The 16,801-nt window shown below is 40.4% G+C and overlaps 1 protein-coding gene across 5 annotated transcripts in view; it reads left to right on the top strand.

Moving 5' to 3' along the window:
* EMCN (endomucin) overlaps window positions 1–16,483 on the top strand; it is a 55,699-nt gene extending 39,216 nt beyond the window's left edge. Inside the window, exons 9-14 of one of the 5 annotated variants that reach the window (XR_010372707.1) lie at window positions 1,285–1,309; window positions 2,332–2,393; window positions 4,516–7,442; window positions 7,579–7,626; window positions 13,467–13,529; window positions 14,778–16,483. Coding sequence is in view for 4 of the 5 variants with exons in the window: in XM_064450019.1 (XP_064306089.1) it covers window positions 1,285–1,309; window positions 2,332–2,393; window positions 10,204–10,355 (239 nt within the window). In the remaining variant the exon portion in view is untranslated. The other 4 variants (XM_064450022.1, XM_064450021.1, XM_064450019.1 and 1 more) reach the window with 4 other exon arrangements.
* Window positions 16,484–16,801: the final 318 nt, after the last annotated feature.

The following is a 16,801-nucleotide window of genomic DNA, read 5'->3' as shown; positions in this document are numbered from 1 at the left end:
ATGCACATATACATACATACATATAGAAGTAAAGTTTTCCAGTTTCAGTATAATGCACATGTGTACAAAATCCCTGAGCATACAGTATTTTCAGAAACAGTCGTTCTGACAGGTCAGCTAAAGGTAGTATCTGTTTCGCTGCTGTCTGTGAAATACTTAAGATAATGGGGAGTGTAATTCCATTAAATTCCATTTGCCAAATGTTTCAAAGAGTTGCCCGAGTGGGCCACAGGCAAGTGTAATTCTCCATTAAGTGAAAACCCAGATCTGAATCCAGCCTGTGGGTTTTCTTTCCCTGTGAGCTGGCATGAGTTGGGAGACCTGTGCAGAAATCACCAGGCCTTGGAAATATAAAATCACAACAGGGTGTTGAAGCTGCACAGCAAGGCAAACAGTGTGTCACAATCAATTTAGCCAATGACATGGAAAACCAGACCCAGATAAACAGAAGAAGGTATGATTCTTGCTTAGGAAATTACTGAATATTTGGAGTCAAGAGGTAAAGACATGAGGTGAAGAACATTTCCTCACCATCACCCCCCACGCACAAATGCCAGCAGGCACAGTACTAGCAAATTCACTTGGAAGATAGAGTAGATCAATATCTGCAGTGCTTCCTGCAGGATTTGTTCAGGTCTATCCAGTGTGCTTCCCCCACAGATGGAGAGCCCTGGAGCCAATTGTAGCCCCGTGGCACTGGGCACGTGTTTCCAATGTAACACCTCAACCCCATCCATCTGCCCCTACTTGCACATAAGAATAAAATGTTTGGTATATGATTCATTTTGGGGAGAAACCCATTCCTCATTGTCGGGGATGACAGCCTCTGTTCTCAGATGTTGTGCCAGGTTGAACACCCCCCCCAGAGCATACAGTCTGGCAGCTTGTTCTCACACTCCCTTCACCCCGTATCTTTTACCTCTGTTGTTATGTACTCAAGAACTGTTGCATGCTCACCTCCTCTGTGCCAGCTACCCGGGGATTTGGGAGCTGCAGGGAAAAATGTGCTTCTGTTGTGCTCTTGTACAAGTCATGTATCATTCTCCCCAGCTTCCAAAAGTATCAATTCGAGCAATATCGGTTCACTTTCATAGACGACATGGTTATCTTTTGGGAAGATGAACTATTCAACAATTCAAACTGGCTGATTGTGTTAATGCACTTAATGAAGTACTGAAAAATTACAACTAAGCCTTCTGCTAGAAACTGCAATAGCTATGTCTAACTGTGTACTTAACTGAGTTCCAACAGTCAAAATGATATTAACTTTGTTCCTTCTTCCAGAGAGACAAGAGAACGGCACTGAACAGTAGGTCGAATCCTGTCTTTTCATTGCTTTGAGATCTATCATGGGGCACTTGTGAATGCAACAGATTGTGCATGAGATTTTCTTTGATCTCCCTCTGTTTAAACATAATAAGCGGTTGCCACCCCAAAGAGAAATATCCTGTTGAAAGTGATGCGCTTGCAGTTATTGTACACCTGTATGCATGATAAGCAGCTGTTCCAGCATGGATAGAAATGTGATGGCTCTCAGCTGTTTTGCCGGGGATCCTTTTGAAATGGATAAATGGCTTATGTTGTGCCACAGGGCCAATTCACCCAGTCTTTTTTCTCATTTTTCCAATTTTTGCCCCATTGACTGTTCCCCACCACCACCACCATCTTTTCCTATCCCCCTTCTTTTGTTCTTGTTTTCTCTCTTTTTAGTGTTTTTTATTCTGGACTATTTTTCTCTGGCCCCCATTTATTTCATTTTCCTCTGTCCCATCATCTCTCCAGTAGTCCATTTGCAGATGCTCGATTAAAACAGTATTGACATAAGGAGTTTCAGGATAGTGAAACTGAGAAAGATCAATTAGAAGATATATACTAGAGGCCACTGAGTCTGGCTGTGGCCTCTGTGTTTTGCATCACCAAAAGCAACATTTGGGCTGCTGATTTACTTGCTAGCCCTGAGCCCCTGGGCATCTCATATGGTCCTTCTTGTAATTCAGTGGGGCTAAAAGCCTTGTATTGACAGAGAAGAAAGATAAGCTCCTCTTTTCTATCAGATGTACTTCTGTGAAGCACTAGATTGAATCTGGAGTCAGGCAACTTGATTTATTACATATTTTAAGAGAAAGGTGTTTTCAGATATATTGGTATATGGTGTTTTCTACCACCAAGACTTACACATGATCCCATGCAAAGCCCATTTCAAGCCTGGCAGTGTTGACTGGCATACTGCTGCCTCCTCCAGAACATAATCTTAGAGTTTTGTCTGGCTGACCAACATGCATGCTGGGATGCATGCTGACTGTCTGCTTCAACGTTTTCTGACTTCAACAGGGCTCAAACAGATAAAGAAGGAGTCAAACTTCTTTCTGTGAAGACAACTTCTCCTGAGACTGGTGAGTGTTTCCTCTATGTGTATGTCTGTCTCTCTGAGCTCAGAGAGGAGCAATTTTGGGATGTCACTTCCAATAGTAAAACCATCTTCAGTTCCTGTCAGGCCAAATTCACTGCAGACAATTCCTCTACAGTGCAAATCCCCAGATTGGGAGCCTATAGAACTGAAGTGCAGCTTCAGTGTGTGTGGTATCAGTATTTCAAAGTGAGAAGTATGACTATTCTAGGGAAAATATTTTTTTAAAATCATTGTTGGTAGGTGTTCTACAGCTAGGCATGTTCAGGAGTAACTGTGATCATTATATTTATCAGCTAGATCTGGCTATACAAGGAAGTTTGAGGACTGTTAATATCCCAGGGACCAAAAGGTTTGGGAGTCAGTGCTCTATGTAAACAGGGCTCTGCTGGAGTTGATGCTGGCAGTGTTCAGTCAGCCCTGTACCCAGCCACGCTTTGTATTCAAAATCCTACTCTCATTGCAAATTCCTCTGTCCTGTGCTTCACTGATCCAGTTTCTTGCAAAATGTGTGTGCAATAAAACCTAAAGGAACAGAGGTTATAGATAATATGCACAAAAGAAAGCAAAATCTCATCAATATAAGCTAAGTGATACATGTGGTTGTAGCTTCTGCAAGAAATAGAGTAGCATAAAATAAGACTGAGGTAGAACAAAATTCTGAATAACCTGTTTCCCAGCTATTCAACAAAAGAGAAAAGAAACAAAACCTCTCATGGTAGAGCTACTCATGGTGAAGCTTCCCCCCTTCACCCATTGCAGTTCACTTCCTCAGCTGTGTAGGTCCCACCTGTGTTCCTGCCTCATCTGCAGAAGTCCTTCAGGAAAAACAGACTCTCTATGCTTTTTTAGAAAAACCTGTTTTCTTTTTTTAAGGTTTCTGCTCATCTGTTTCCCCCACTGACATTTCAGAGGTGGTCCTATAGCTGGTCTCCCCTCTCTTGAGAATTTAGTAGTAGTCCTCTGAAACACAACACTTGAACTATCCTCTACTTATTGGAGAGGCACAGTTTGTTCTTTCTAGCCTCTCTGCAATTCCCAGAAGCTTTTGTACAATCCAAAAGACCCACAGGGCAGCTCTGGGAGACCCCTTGCAACAAACAGGAGCTGTGCAAGGTCTCTGCAGCCTCGCAGGCACAGAGCAGCACACTAGCAGCCTAGAGGGGGAGGAGAAACATGCTCCATTGCATGTTGCGTCATTCTGCCCCACTGCTGCTAAGCAAATGCAAACTATGCTTTTGGCACTTACATGACTGCACTGCAGAGCTTTGTGATTTGGGAAAATTTTTTTTATATATACGTGTCTTTGGGAATGGACTTTTAGCTTTATTTTAAGGGGTACAGAGTTGTGTGTATGTTTACATTTAAAACTTTATTTTTTTAAATTGAATTAAGTCCTAAACTGGAATTCCTAGACATTTTTTGACTGACTCTGCCCTCATAGCAGTTTCAATAATAAAGTAACTTCATTGACAGCAGCAGAATTAAGAATTACTTGTGTTTTACAGCAGGGTAGATGAGAAAAGAATCAGGCTCACTGTTTTTTCCACAAGATGAGGTCTGGTGCCTGTTAATCAGCTACTGCTTCACCAAGCGTCTGAATTTCTTCCATCCAGAGGATGCTTGATACTCTTTTTTACTGAAGTATGATGTATGCATGCTATAATTGGAAGGGATGAGTCATAACCACTTAGAAGACAAGATCCTTGCCCTCTTCTCGTTAATACAATTCATATTTAAACTAGCTACTATTTTCTCTTTAATTCTTACATCTTTATATGTTTCAAAATTAAACGTGCTTTTACAGAAATGGAAGTCCTGTTTTTCCTCAGGTTTTTAGAGACACTTTACTTAAAAGCACTCTGAAAGAAGGGCCTGGTTTCTTACAGAAATATTTGTCGCTCATACAGGTATTTTGGAATATGTTAGGATACCTGCCCATTTGAATAAGATTTACTTGTGTCATTAAAAGCTCAGGCATAAAGGCAACTGCTTCTTAGAGTACAGATAGAAAATTGAGAAAAGTCTGACTCATGTTCCCTCTTACAACTACCAAAACCAATTGCACTGTGTAAAACTTATTTCATGTTCTTCTTTTTCCTTTATAGACACTTAAAATCCAGCTCAATTAAAAGGTGAATTAATTGTCTGACCATTTAGAAAGTGTGTGTTATAGCTGCCTCTGACTGTACATACCAACAAAACTGCAAAAGGTTTTGACTAGAAGTAGAAAGTTCTTAGGAGCATCCTTAACTTTACAGATGGTCCTACATCATCCTCTCACTATCAATAGACTGCTCGGCTGCCGAAGTTCAAACATACATACAAAAAATTTCTGCTTTGACATGTATTCAATTTAAGCTTATTTATAAGTATACTTTATGGAGTTTTTTAGTTTTTACTTTTATTATTCCAAACAGAAGATTTTGAGATTGTATAAATGTTTCAAGAATGAGTAAAAAAAACATATATACAAAGCAAGTAAGGATATGACCTACAAACTGTTCAAGCAGGCAACCTAGAAAAACCCTGTGTCAGTGTTGTACATGATATATCTTGATCAAATGTTATGGTGAGTTTAATCTTGCCTTATTTTATCTATCTAAAAACTAAGCTGACTGCACATAGTCAGTTGAAAGAGATCTATGTGTCCAGAGGGCTATTTATCCCATCTGCCTTGGACACATATCTTGAACTGGAATGAGCTGGCCTATGGAGGTCCATTGACTACTGAAGAATCCTATTTTAGGACTTCTATAGCGAGGTTCTGCCTACAAATTGAAAGAAAAATGAAAGATTCCTTTTTCAGAAGCATAGCTGAATCAGATTTAATCAAGAATATTATTTCAAATGCCCACAATTAATGTGGAAGAACACAGGAGAGCAGTCTTCAGTTAAGCCTGGACTAAAGTAACATTTTTTAATTGAGCAATATCATCAGGAACACTAGGTAAAACTGAGCTTTAATAATCTTAGTTTTTAAAACTCTTCTTAGAAAGATGGCATTGCTGATGGCTTATGAGCTCTAAGGTACTACTAGTTGAGAATTGATGTAAAGTAAAAAATCAAACAGACAAAACTAAACACTTCCAATTTTTCGTCACATTTGCCAGTTAACTGCAACACCTGATGCAAGATAAATGCCTGTACGTGCTTCTTATCTGAAAACTCAACTTGGATAAAAACGCTCATGATAGTGAATAGTTGCGAAAGTTTTACACTAATGGGCAAATAAAGGATTTGCTACAGCCATTCTGCGTTGACTATACAGGCAAATTGAGCGTGGCTCTTCCTAGGGATAATAAATGGTATTCTATGAATACTGAGCTCTAGAAAATCTACCTGCAAAAATATTTCTGGTTTGGGATTCAACATAACCCATAGAATTGCATGTTTGACTTGTCAGTGGTAGATGTGTTTCCCAAGAATGTAAGACAGAGGGTTTTATTTGATGACTAAGAGGTCAATACCATCATCATGATATTAAGGATGAAGTATTGCCTATCTTGAAAACATACTTAACTTGTACTGTAAGCGTTCTTGCATAGTTCACTGAAAACCAGAAAAGGTATTGATTATCTTTTAGGACTCAGGAAAAATGTTGAGAGATGGAAATTCCTCAGTAACAGAATGGTTGAGGAATAGAAATTGAGGTAAGGCTACTCCATACAGATGAATGATGCGTGACAGAAATATTGATACCCAAGTAATGACTTGACAATTTTTTTTATGGCCTTTGCCTGGAGTATCCATTCTAGAACTGGTAAAATGTATGAAGGGCCTTTATAGTAGCAGCACACCAGTTTGCTATTTAATATAAAGTCTTATAGGAATGTGGCAGGTGACATAATATTTTAGAGTTGTTAAGTACAATCCTGGCACCCTAGCATAAGCTGATTCTTTAGCACATGTTTTCTAATCAGTGTGTGCTCCATTGAGATGATAGGGTAGGATATGGCTTACTCAGCTTCTAGGGGTATTGTCTGTTCTGCGCTGAATTTGCTGGAAGGATATTAAATGCGTCAAAGCTAATGCGGCTCAGACTTTGGTGGGCTACCTGGACTGGAAGGTGGCTGGAGAAGGGTCCATGGTACACACCTGCATTAAGGCTTCCCAAGACACCCACTGTGGACACAAACGAAAATTAAAGGGTTGCTACTAAACAAAGCTGGGAAAATGTACCAGGCAAACATGGATATTTGAGGAGACACCTGACCTGTCACATGTGAAACACCCTTAACTTACTGTAATCATGTTGGAGAAATGGATCAGTCAGTTCTAGAGGCACTCTCAGATGGCAATGCACTACAAAGTAGTATGAACTGACGATGTGGAACAACGAGCATTCCCCATATGCTCCACATTTCTTCCAAAAGCTGCTGTTGGTTAACAGTAGTAACAAACAGAGCTGTTGCCTGCTTCTTCAACTGGATGCATTTCCTGCCTGTAGATTTTAATAACATTCCTTGGGTATGTCCCTTGCACAAGTTGAGCCACCTACCTTGAAGATATGTGGGATTTCATGGCATAAATTAATTAGACCCTATAACTTCAATCACTTTTGAGATGACCCTAGTTTGTGCCTGAAGCATTCTTCTGGAGTTCCTAAATTTCCAAAGCTGCCTCTGTAAAGGCTTTGAGGATTCCTAGCCTTCGATGTCAGAGGCAGATGACTGTACTATACATAGTGACAGAGCACCAAAATCATCACAGAACAAAGAAGAATCCCTTGTTCTCATTCAGCACAAAGACTTGCCTCGGTCTTTGGAACACACATTAAGTTCAGCACCTGACAAGACAGTCCACTGTGGTGCTAAGGTTTGGACCTGGAAGATCCTGTGGTCTTCTGAAATGATGTGGTTGAATGACAATATCTTCATCACTGGTTCCCATGAATCTCCAAGTGCTGAGACTGTTTAATTGTTCTGCCTCTGTCTGTGGTGGAATGGGACAAATCTGGAGCTGGGGTAGATTATTCTTCCTTGGTTTTTCTTACGCTGATCACATCTGAGCATGGACCGTGGCATTTAAAGAGGTAAGAAATCTTTGGGTTTTACCTCATTAGGGGCCTAACCCAAGGAAACATCCCTGCTAGGGGACATGGCCCCATAGCAGGCCATGGGGTTTCTCAACATGCATTGGTAGTTTTATCTCTCTCTTATTTTGTCTAGGATCCAGGTGGATGGCTCCGGGAGCAGGTGAAGAAGCGGGATCTCTAGGTGAGGCACTGCCACTGAAAATTTCCTTCTCTCCTCTTACTTGCAAGATAAGCAATGCAGGCCAGTGGAGAGCAGTCTACTGGCATGCTGTGTGCTTAGAAGCGGTAAGAGTGGGTGTCCCTACTCATATGAGGATATGATATTGATGATTTCTTTTTCCTATTACAAACAGTACTTTCAGTGGTTTTTTTTGTGGTTTGTTGTTGTTGTTGTTGTTGTTTTGTTTTACCCTGCAGGTAGAAAACCTAGAAACTGCTTCATAGAAAAGGGTCCCTTCACAACAAAAAGAGAGATCAAGTACCTCCTTCCCTTTCCTTCTCTTTCACATTTTCTGATACTCTATTTTTTTAAGCTTGTATTGTATAATGGCCTGAATTTGTGTTTTCTTTCTTCATAGAAATGAAAGAATAAAATTTCCCAGCTTTTTGCAGCTCATTCTGTTTGTATTTACTCGCACCACACAGATCTGACTGCACGCACTTCTAGCTGAGACTTTTGGGCAAAACTGTAGTCAAAAACATTAAAATGGCATATGCTTCCTTCTGTGTTTCTAATTCAGTTTGTGAGCTGTGCATATCTGCAAGAGTTTTTAAAGCAGTCTCTTACCTTCAGAGAACATTGAGGTTCAGGTGATGTTTTCATTTGTGGAGCGTTTGCTACCTTTCCAGCCTGTAGCTTTCTGAGATACTCCTCTGTTGAGGGAGCCACCTCCCCACCCTTTGCTAGCCATTCAGCAGCAATTGCGTTCCTATCCTTCACGTGAACGTTTTGATATGTGCTCTCTCTGCCATGGTGAATTGTACAGACCCTTCGGTCCTGCTGACGACGGGAAGGAGCAGTTTGCAGGCGCATGGGTGAAGTGCGTGGCTGGGGAGCGCTGCAGCATGTCGCAGGTGCGGGACCCACTGGCACGCACCAAACCCAGCCAGTGTATCCAGGTGCTGGGTCCTGCTCAGTGCTGTTCTCCAGCATCTGTAATGCACCCCTCTTTCTTTTAGTCCGGCATGGGAAAAATAGACATCTAGATTCCTCTGTCTGCAGAGATAGTTTTATACTTTCATAAAGCATAGGTTTCTGCACTTACAGTTTATTAAAAGTTTGCCTTAATTCTTTGCTCCAAACCAGATTGCCACTTATGAGCTATTTCTCAGCAGCAGATATTACAGTGAAATAACAGCACAACTCATTTTTTCTTACAGACAATGTAATTGGAGATGCAGTACAACCTACTTTTTATGTCAAAGACTATTTTTTTTATATTCTTTTTCTTCCAGCTTTCCCAATAATGTCAAAGAGGGCTTTACCCAGGTCAAAGACTTTCTGTACTCATAGTGATATAACCTGTTAAGTCTTTTTTATATCATCTTGTTCTGCAGTGTGTATGTATTCTGAATAATATATTCAGACTCTGAATCACATGGGAGGGAGTGGGGAGAAATTACAATGAGATTAATACAATAGCCTTCCACAAAGGTGAGACAAAGAAATATTTGTTTCAGCGCTTCCAAATGGATTTTATACAATCTGTGATTTCAGCTGATTATGTGCTTTTTACGTATTCACATACACTGGCATCAGGATGCAACGTTAATAGTCAGAAATGAGTATATCTGTGAAAAATCAAATACTGCACAAGTCAAATTTTAATTAGGAATAAAACCTTGTATTTTCATTGAAAGACTATTATTTTCCTGGTTAAACATTTAACTTTGCAGAGTCCTCAGTATCTGTGTACTCAGTCTATTTCCCATGCACTTAAAACAAATATGTTGAAGGATCAGGAGTTGTGAATACGAAGTTTTTCCTATTGCATCTTCTTTATCCTCATCCTTTATAAGCACCACTGCATTTTAGAGGAGGATACGTGCAGCATGTATTGGATCAGGCCCAGTGCCTAGACTGCCAATTTACTTGGGTGAGTCAGTGATTTGGGCTCCAGAAGAAGTGTTTGAGGGGTGCCACAGGGGAGGCTGTGCATGTGAAAGATCGGTGCTGTATTACAGTGGTTGCTAAAGCACCTCCTTTTTTAATATTGAAGCTATGATCTGAGCCAGCTGTACTTGCTCAGATGCTGGATCTATGTAGCCTCAAATCCTGTCACTGAGGGTGGCTAGCATGAGATTTGAAGGGAAGGATAACAAATAAGGCAGGAGTCCAGCAATGTGTCCACTGCCATAGCCTTCCAGCAGTCTGTGGCTTGGCGATGTCCTGAACCAGAGGTTGTATTTTTGATGCTTCATAGTTCTCAGTGGCTTTTATTTCCATGCATTTGTCTTATCCCCTGTGGCACCCACAGTCTCCTGCAGCATTAAGCTAGACAGTTTAGCTACAAGTCTGTCTGTATGATATGACAGTAATGTTTAGAGACTTCACGGTGCCTATGTCTTTGTGTTTACAATGCAATTTCAGGCAAAAATCAACAAACAGGTGCAGCATGGGAGAATGAGAGGGAGAATAAAAGGTTTAATGGAAGGCTTTGCTTGTCAGCTAAAACTTCCATGTCAGTATCAATCTGATTTCATTTTCCAAATATTCATCCTAAGGCTTCTTTCTCAAACTGTGCATCATTTCTTTCAGTTTTTGTAGAAGTGCGCGATATATATGAGGTTGGCTTCTCGCTGCCCTCTGCCAATCTATATGAGCCCACAACTCCTCCTCCATCAGGAGTGGTGTCACAAGGCAGGACTGCAGGTAAAGGGGGTCACGTTGCATCGCAGCTGTGCAGTTGACAGTGCTTTAACTGCACCCAATACTTTCTTCCAGTTCCCTTCATCTCCACTTTCTGCAGTTCACTCATTTACTTACCAAAGTAGACAAATATGCAATGAATTTTCAACCCATTATCACAAAATTATTGCCATGGTACCTATCAAATGGGATCAACAAATACTAGGTTACCTTTATATCCTATATAACTATATCTCTAGATATAGGTGCTGTATAGCTATATTGTAAGAATCTGATGGTTAAAGTGTCTCATGATACCTTCCATCTCCTGGTGTGCAACACTGGAGTTTAAGTGTGTCACCCTCCCCTACATGGATAACCCAGAATCAACAAAAGTCAGTTTTTCACTTATGACGTTGTCCAGCAATTTTGCTTTTGTTGGTATTAACTATACCCTTTCTCTCTTGACAACAGCCTTCAAACCATGCAGGTAATCCATCTAGACTGGTTGAGCACTGCCACAGCACTGCGTGTTTTCTCCATTGGCAAACAGCTCTGTGTGAAATAATCCCTTCAGTCAATTAAAATATCATCTCTTCTAAAAAAATACTAAACACGAGTGTTTGTTTTTCATTTCCCTTATGGGAAGCAAGGTCATGTTTCTAGTGGGTGATAGTTTGGGGGCAAGTTTGGTTTTTCTGCAGTCTTGGAATTTATTTCTGTCACTTAAGGATATTTTTAGATCAATACAACTGTCCTGCAACTTGCAACTAACTTGAACATTCTTCTTAATTTGCTTTTTATGTTGCAGCTGGATATTTAGCACAGCATCAAACTGCTGAGCCATTAGACTCCAAAACTGTTCTAGACATCTCTCTGTGCAGTCTTAAGCCATATTGCAGCCCTGTAACTAAAAGCATGTGTTACCCTCATTTCTCTTATCAGAGAGCATCTGTGTGACCATGTCTTCTCCAGGATATAATCATTCTCTCTTCATCTGTGAATTTCTAGTTGGCGCTAATGATGCAAGGATCTTCAGACACATTGGCAACCACAGAGTAGTGATAACTTGGTTTTGTTGCAGAATTCTTGCAGGCTTCTGCCCTCTTGGGTGTGCAGTGGCAAAGCAACACAGTGCCACTTCCCTGCCTGCATCGAACACTCATCGGGCAATCGCTGATATTACAGGGGGATGTTGACCCCAGCAGTAGTTCGTGGCAGTTTACTATTTCCAGGGATTGTGTGTATAGCACCAGAAAATCTACACAGGGCATGTGAGTGTCTGTGTGCTGCAGTCTCAGCGTCTGCAATAAGGCAAATTCACCACTCCTGTCCCGACCACAGATGATGGCAGGTACCACTCGAGCAGCCTGCCTTGTGCAGCCAGCACTGCCTCTCCCATTCCATACTCTGATCCAAAGCCTATTGACATCAATGGGATGTTATCCAGGGAGCTACGCTGGCTCTGGAGCATCTCCTTAGAGGTGCTATTTTTCCTGTGCCGCAAAGTATGTCTTCCATGTAAGTCTGCCTAATTTCTAGCGTAGACAGAACAACCAGCTGAGAGTGGAACTGATAAAGTATTGATATTTATTACACTTATTGAATATTACCTTCTCCATGGTATTGCTATTCTCAATTAATTTATCCTACACCTTCTTTTTTAAACAATCTTGCCAATTTCTCCCTTTCATGCCCTTTTAAATCTTCTATTTCTATATATTGAACAAAGAAGGTAAAAACATTCAGAAGGAAGAAATAATAAAGGAAGAAATTAATAAAAATAAATTAAAAAAGAAATGAAAGTTCTTGAGAATCTCATTCCTTTGTTAGTACAAAACTATACAATATTTGAACTGGTTCACTTTAGCTTTTCAAAACAAGATTTTTGTCTAAACAAAATCTTTTCACCTACCAACAATGTATAAATGTTGTTGAAATGTTTCATCTTTTTCTATCAGAAACTTGTGTTTTCCTTTTATCTACAAAATTGTATTATGAATTATTGAAGTAGTTGCTGAAGGCCTTTTTAGCTGAAAGTTAACATCATCAGAACTTCTGAAGCTCTTAGCAACACTTCATAATATTTTTAAAATAATTTTATCCAAAATTGAACACCTGAGAAGCAAACACCATTCTGACACATTGTTGTTGAACAATTTTCAATGTTTCTCATTGAACCCTATCAGATAGCAGTTCTCTACTCATCTCCAAAAGACTGCACTAGAGAGACCTTTTTTCTGCCAAGAAAATCTGTCTAAAAACCATTGACGAGTCTTCTATTTTCTTCAGGAGTGCAACTATTTAATTTGACTGCTAATTATTTAAATGCATAATCAGTGAATTTGTTATAATCCTAATTTGTATTGCAATTTTCAACCCCAGGCTATAGATCATATGCAAGCTTTTTAATACATATTCACTTTTGCCAGAATGTAATATATGTCTTCAATTTCTTGCCTCTCATGTATGTGTCAGGCATTAAATTGTCTGCCGCAGGTGAGCAGAGAGGCAGAAGGCAGTTTCCTGGAGGTATTTGGATTTTCCCACTCCTGTGCCTGTTTCCATGGGGTTCTGTCCAGTCTGGGGATGCCGTTCCCTGTTCATCTCCATATATGAATCTCTGGCACAAAGAAACTGCTGTTCCCAGGACATGTGTTTGGAAATAGGGCTCATCCTCATCTAGAGGCTTATTTGTCTGCCTATAATTGCTGGTAGTGGCTCTGCTTCTCCAGGGAAGGAGGAGTGAGAACTGTCTGTAATCCCTGACTGAAGTCATTAAGTGTTCATTTTCCTGCTTTGGAGGAACCAAGCTGCTGTCAGCGATATTGGCAAAATTAATTTTATAGTTGTATCTTTTTCTTTTCATACTTTTTGTAACTTAATATCCTAATCATAGTTAATAATTAACTAAAGTCTTATGCCTTTTCTATCCCCTTGAGAACTGCCTTGGAAACACTTTGTGGTAGTATCCCATCATTTGAGAGGAAATGATAGGGGAAATAAGCTATAAAACACAGAGTAGTAAAAAATCTATTGTGTGGACAGTTTTTGCTGGTCTGACAAGGAGACTGGCTAGTTTGTATGGTGGTCGGTGATGTGTTCCTGCTAGACTCATTTGTCCTTTTGTCTTTGTATGTTTAACTGATGCAAATATATCTTCTGTTCCTTAGGAGAGCATTCATCTCAGGGGAAGAATAAAACTCGGCAACTCTTCACACCTCAGCAATAAATATGTAAGTTTATTGCTTTTGTCTTACGTCCTCTAACATTAGGATTTATTAGCCTCAGTAATACTTGTTAGTCTCAATGTTGTGCCACGTAACTAAACAAAAGGCTTAAAAATGCAAAACAAAAAAAGCAATGACTTCACTTGTCAGCAGCCTCAAGGAGCCATGGCTTAAACAAAGCTCAGCTTGAGCACACCATCACAAACAGAGTCCCAGGCAAACTGGAGGACTAAAGAAGCTGCCACCTTGCAGAGGGAGACCTTTATAGGCATAGCATTTGGCTTTAACTGTTTAGCATTTCCTGGTTGTAATTCCCTAGGTGAATCTTCTTTTTCTTTGTGTGAGAAGTAAGAGATTTTTAAAGGCGGCTACCGATAAAAAAAGGAACTTAGTATCCAGAAATGCTCTGCTCCTTTGGGTTAATGAAGAATCTGTGTCCGTTCCACATCATGAAAAAGCAAGCGCTTTCATTGAGGTGGTTTATTGTGGCTTGAAATCCTTGGTGGCTAACATATAAAACTAGAGGTCGTTGGACAATATTGTTATGTGTGTGAGGGCAGAGACTGTCTGAGCACCTCTGAAATCCACTGTTTGTGATGTGGGTGGTGCATTTTCCTTCATGCACAAAGCTTTCTCAGGCACCATAATCTCCACTTCCCATGGAGCTGCTTCTTTCATTTGTGGGGAAACGGGGTCCTTTGCTGAGGGTGGGAGAAGGAAACAGCTGTGGAAAAGGGGTAGGCTGTGGGAAGGGCCCTGTGTGACCAGTGAGGTGCAGGGAGGTAGAGGAGAAGGATGGCCTGAGGAAGTAGGTGTCACAGCATAAGCGGGATGGGCTGGACAGAGGCAGCTATGTTGGGCCCAGACAAAGCCCAGCCGTACACCATCACTGTAGGATGAAACCCCTCTAAAAGAGGTCCCACCACCCTCCACCGAGAAAGATCTGGTTGCCTGGTAATGTGGAGAGACCCTTCTGAAAAACATGAACAAACTGAGCTTTCCTGGTGTCAACAGTGAGGACAAAATAACCTTCTTTGTCCCTTGATTTAGAGCAGCAGAATGCAATTTTGCCTACCTTACTGAAATACCAGAGGTGGTTCTGTTTGGCAGATGTAGGATGATGTCCTGGACAATGGATTTACTCGTTGTCCATCCCATGTTGGGTTTACTCTACGTCATCCATTTCAGCTTACTCTTGTGTTTCTGAACAACCTTATGTGGAATAATAATCTTGAGATGCTGTTGTCGTTTCAGATGTGCAGCAGCCTGTTTTATCACAATATGCAGGAACATCTCACCAAAGTTGCATTTCCACAGGAAATGTGGAGCAGCTGAAGCTTTTTACCAGGCAGGACATTTGCGTTAATGACCAGCTCTTGACTTCTAAATCTCAAGTGCCTCCTGTCCCTTCTGGAATGACACGTAATTTTTTGATGGCTTAATAACTGGTATATGATATGTATTTATTATTTTGACATATAGTAAAAGCAGGAAGACTTTCAAGAAGGTTGAAGAGAATGTAAAAATCAGATGATGTTTGCATAATGGTTACTAAAAACGTTTTCTGCACATACAGGAAGGAATATTTTAGCATACTTTGCTGAACTTATGGTGGATAGGATTCTTTTAATTGTATGTAGCAAAATACAAACAGGGCCTGACCCTTGAAACAGTACTGGGCAAATTGCCACTATGAGAATTAATTCAGTAATTTCCATGACATTTCTCACTGTAGCACACACTTCGCTTGTCATAAATGTTTACAGGATGGGATGCCTGCGTGAAATGCTGAAGTGTGCGCTTTCTTCTGCAAAGGGGGGAATATACCTTGCACTGAGGCTCTTTGAAGTTCTGTAAATTACTGAATATGATCCTGGTAATGTAGCAGCAACATCGTTTATTTTCACCTGTTCTTTGGCTAATTGCGTTATGGGTGCTATAAATATGTCTCCTATATAGCCTGGGGTGTGCAGTGGGGATTAGCAAGATAAGCAATTTTACAGATGAACCTTCTTCCCTCTGTTCTGAGTAATGCATGGGATTCCTGTGGGTTATTGAATAACTCTGGAAGTTTAAAGAGTGTTTCAAGTGCTAATTACAGACTCTATTAATTTGTACAGAGCTGGCAATTCAAAAATATCAAGTAGTGCTTCTACCTGCATGTATCCTACTTTTCTAGAACTATAAATGTTTGAAAATTGTATTACCGTGAGCATCTGCTCAGTCTCAATCCACTGACTCTGGTAGTGTGCCAAGAACTTCCATTGTTTTATTAGCGAATTGAAAGAAGACAACTGGTAGTGTAAGTGCCGGACCAAGAGCCAGGATGATGATCTAAGTTTTGATACCTATTGATATAATGCTTTTGAGGACCTTCTCTCTCTGATTTCCCTCTCTGAAATAATAAAACCTACCTAGCAGTATGTTAAAAGATTGAGCAGATTTGTAAGTTCATGTCTATACATGAAGCTGAAAAGGGTTCTTGTGCTTGACCGTTGCTCTTATTTCCACTTTGATGGGTCTAATAATCCTCTATCTTAGCGGCCCCAAGAGAAACTTTTGATGAAGCTCTGTAAAAGATGGGGAACCAAAAAGTGTCCTCCATGCTGCAGCTGAACTTATGTGGTTCATTCCTGGATCTCTTGGGTTGCTCAGGAGCAGAGGAGTCTTGGATGCCTACTTTGGAAAGGTCAGGCCATCTAAAATACACTAGTTGTCATCTGCAACTATTCACATTCCCGATTGCTGAAGTTTCCTATGAAAAATGCAATTATTGTGGATTTTCATGTTGATTTAAAAGAAAACAAAAAAAAGTATTTTGTGGCATGTTGCATCATACTGAAAGGAAAATAGAGAAAAGCAGAGGAAGATTGTGCAAAATTTGTTCAGAAACTACCACGTTGTGTCAAGAAAAAAAACCAACAAACTACTGCCTATTAAAAGTTATTCTCTTTATTAAATGGCTCTTACTTTTCTCTTTGCAGAAATGCAATTCATTACCCATACTTAATACAACTATTGTTCATTACTGTGTATTCATGTAGCAGAGTGAGCTGAGCTCTTCACGGTGAGCTTAGGGAACAGACATTAGATTTTCTGGGCGTGGCAGTGGCAGGAGCATGAGACCTTGTGGAAGGCATGCTGGGGGTGGCAAGTGGAGTACAGAAAACTCCTCATTACAAGACTTGGTGGGGAGAGAGCATGGCTCTGGTACTGGAAAAGTGAAAAACACCAAAACAGAGGAAGACGTTTGTACTTTTTATGATAAGGGGCATGGT

Source organism: Phalacrocorax carbo, chromosome 4 (genome assembly GCF_963921805.1).
Source record: "Phalacrocorax carbo chromosome 4, bPhaCar2.1, whole genome shotgun sequence".
Lineage (NCBI taxonomy): Eukaryota > Metazoa > Chordata > Aves > Suliformes > Phalacrocoracidae > Phalacrocorax > Phalacrocorax carbo.
The sequence above is the reverse complement of the archived record's forward strand: the minus strand, read 5'-3'. Positions and strand labels throughout refer to the sequence as shown.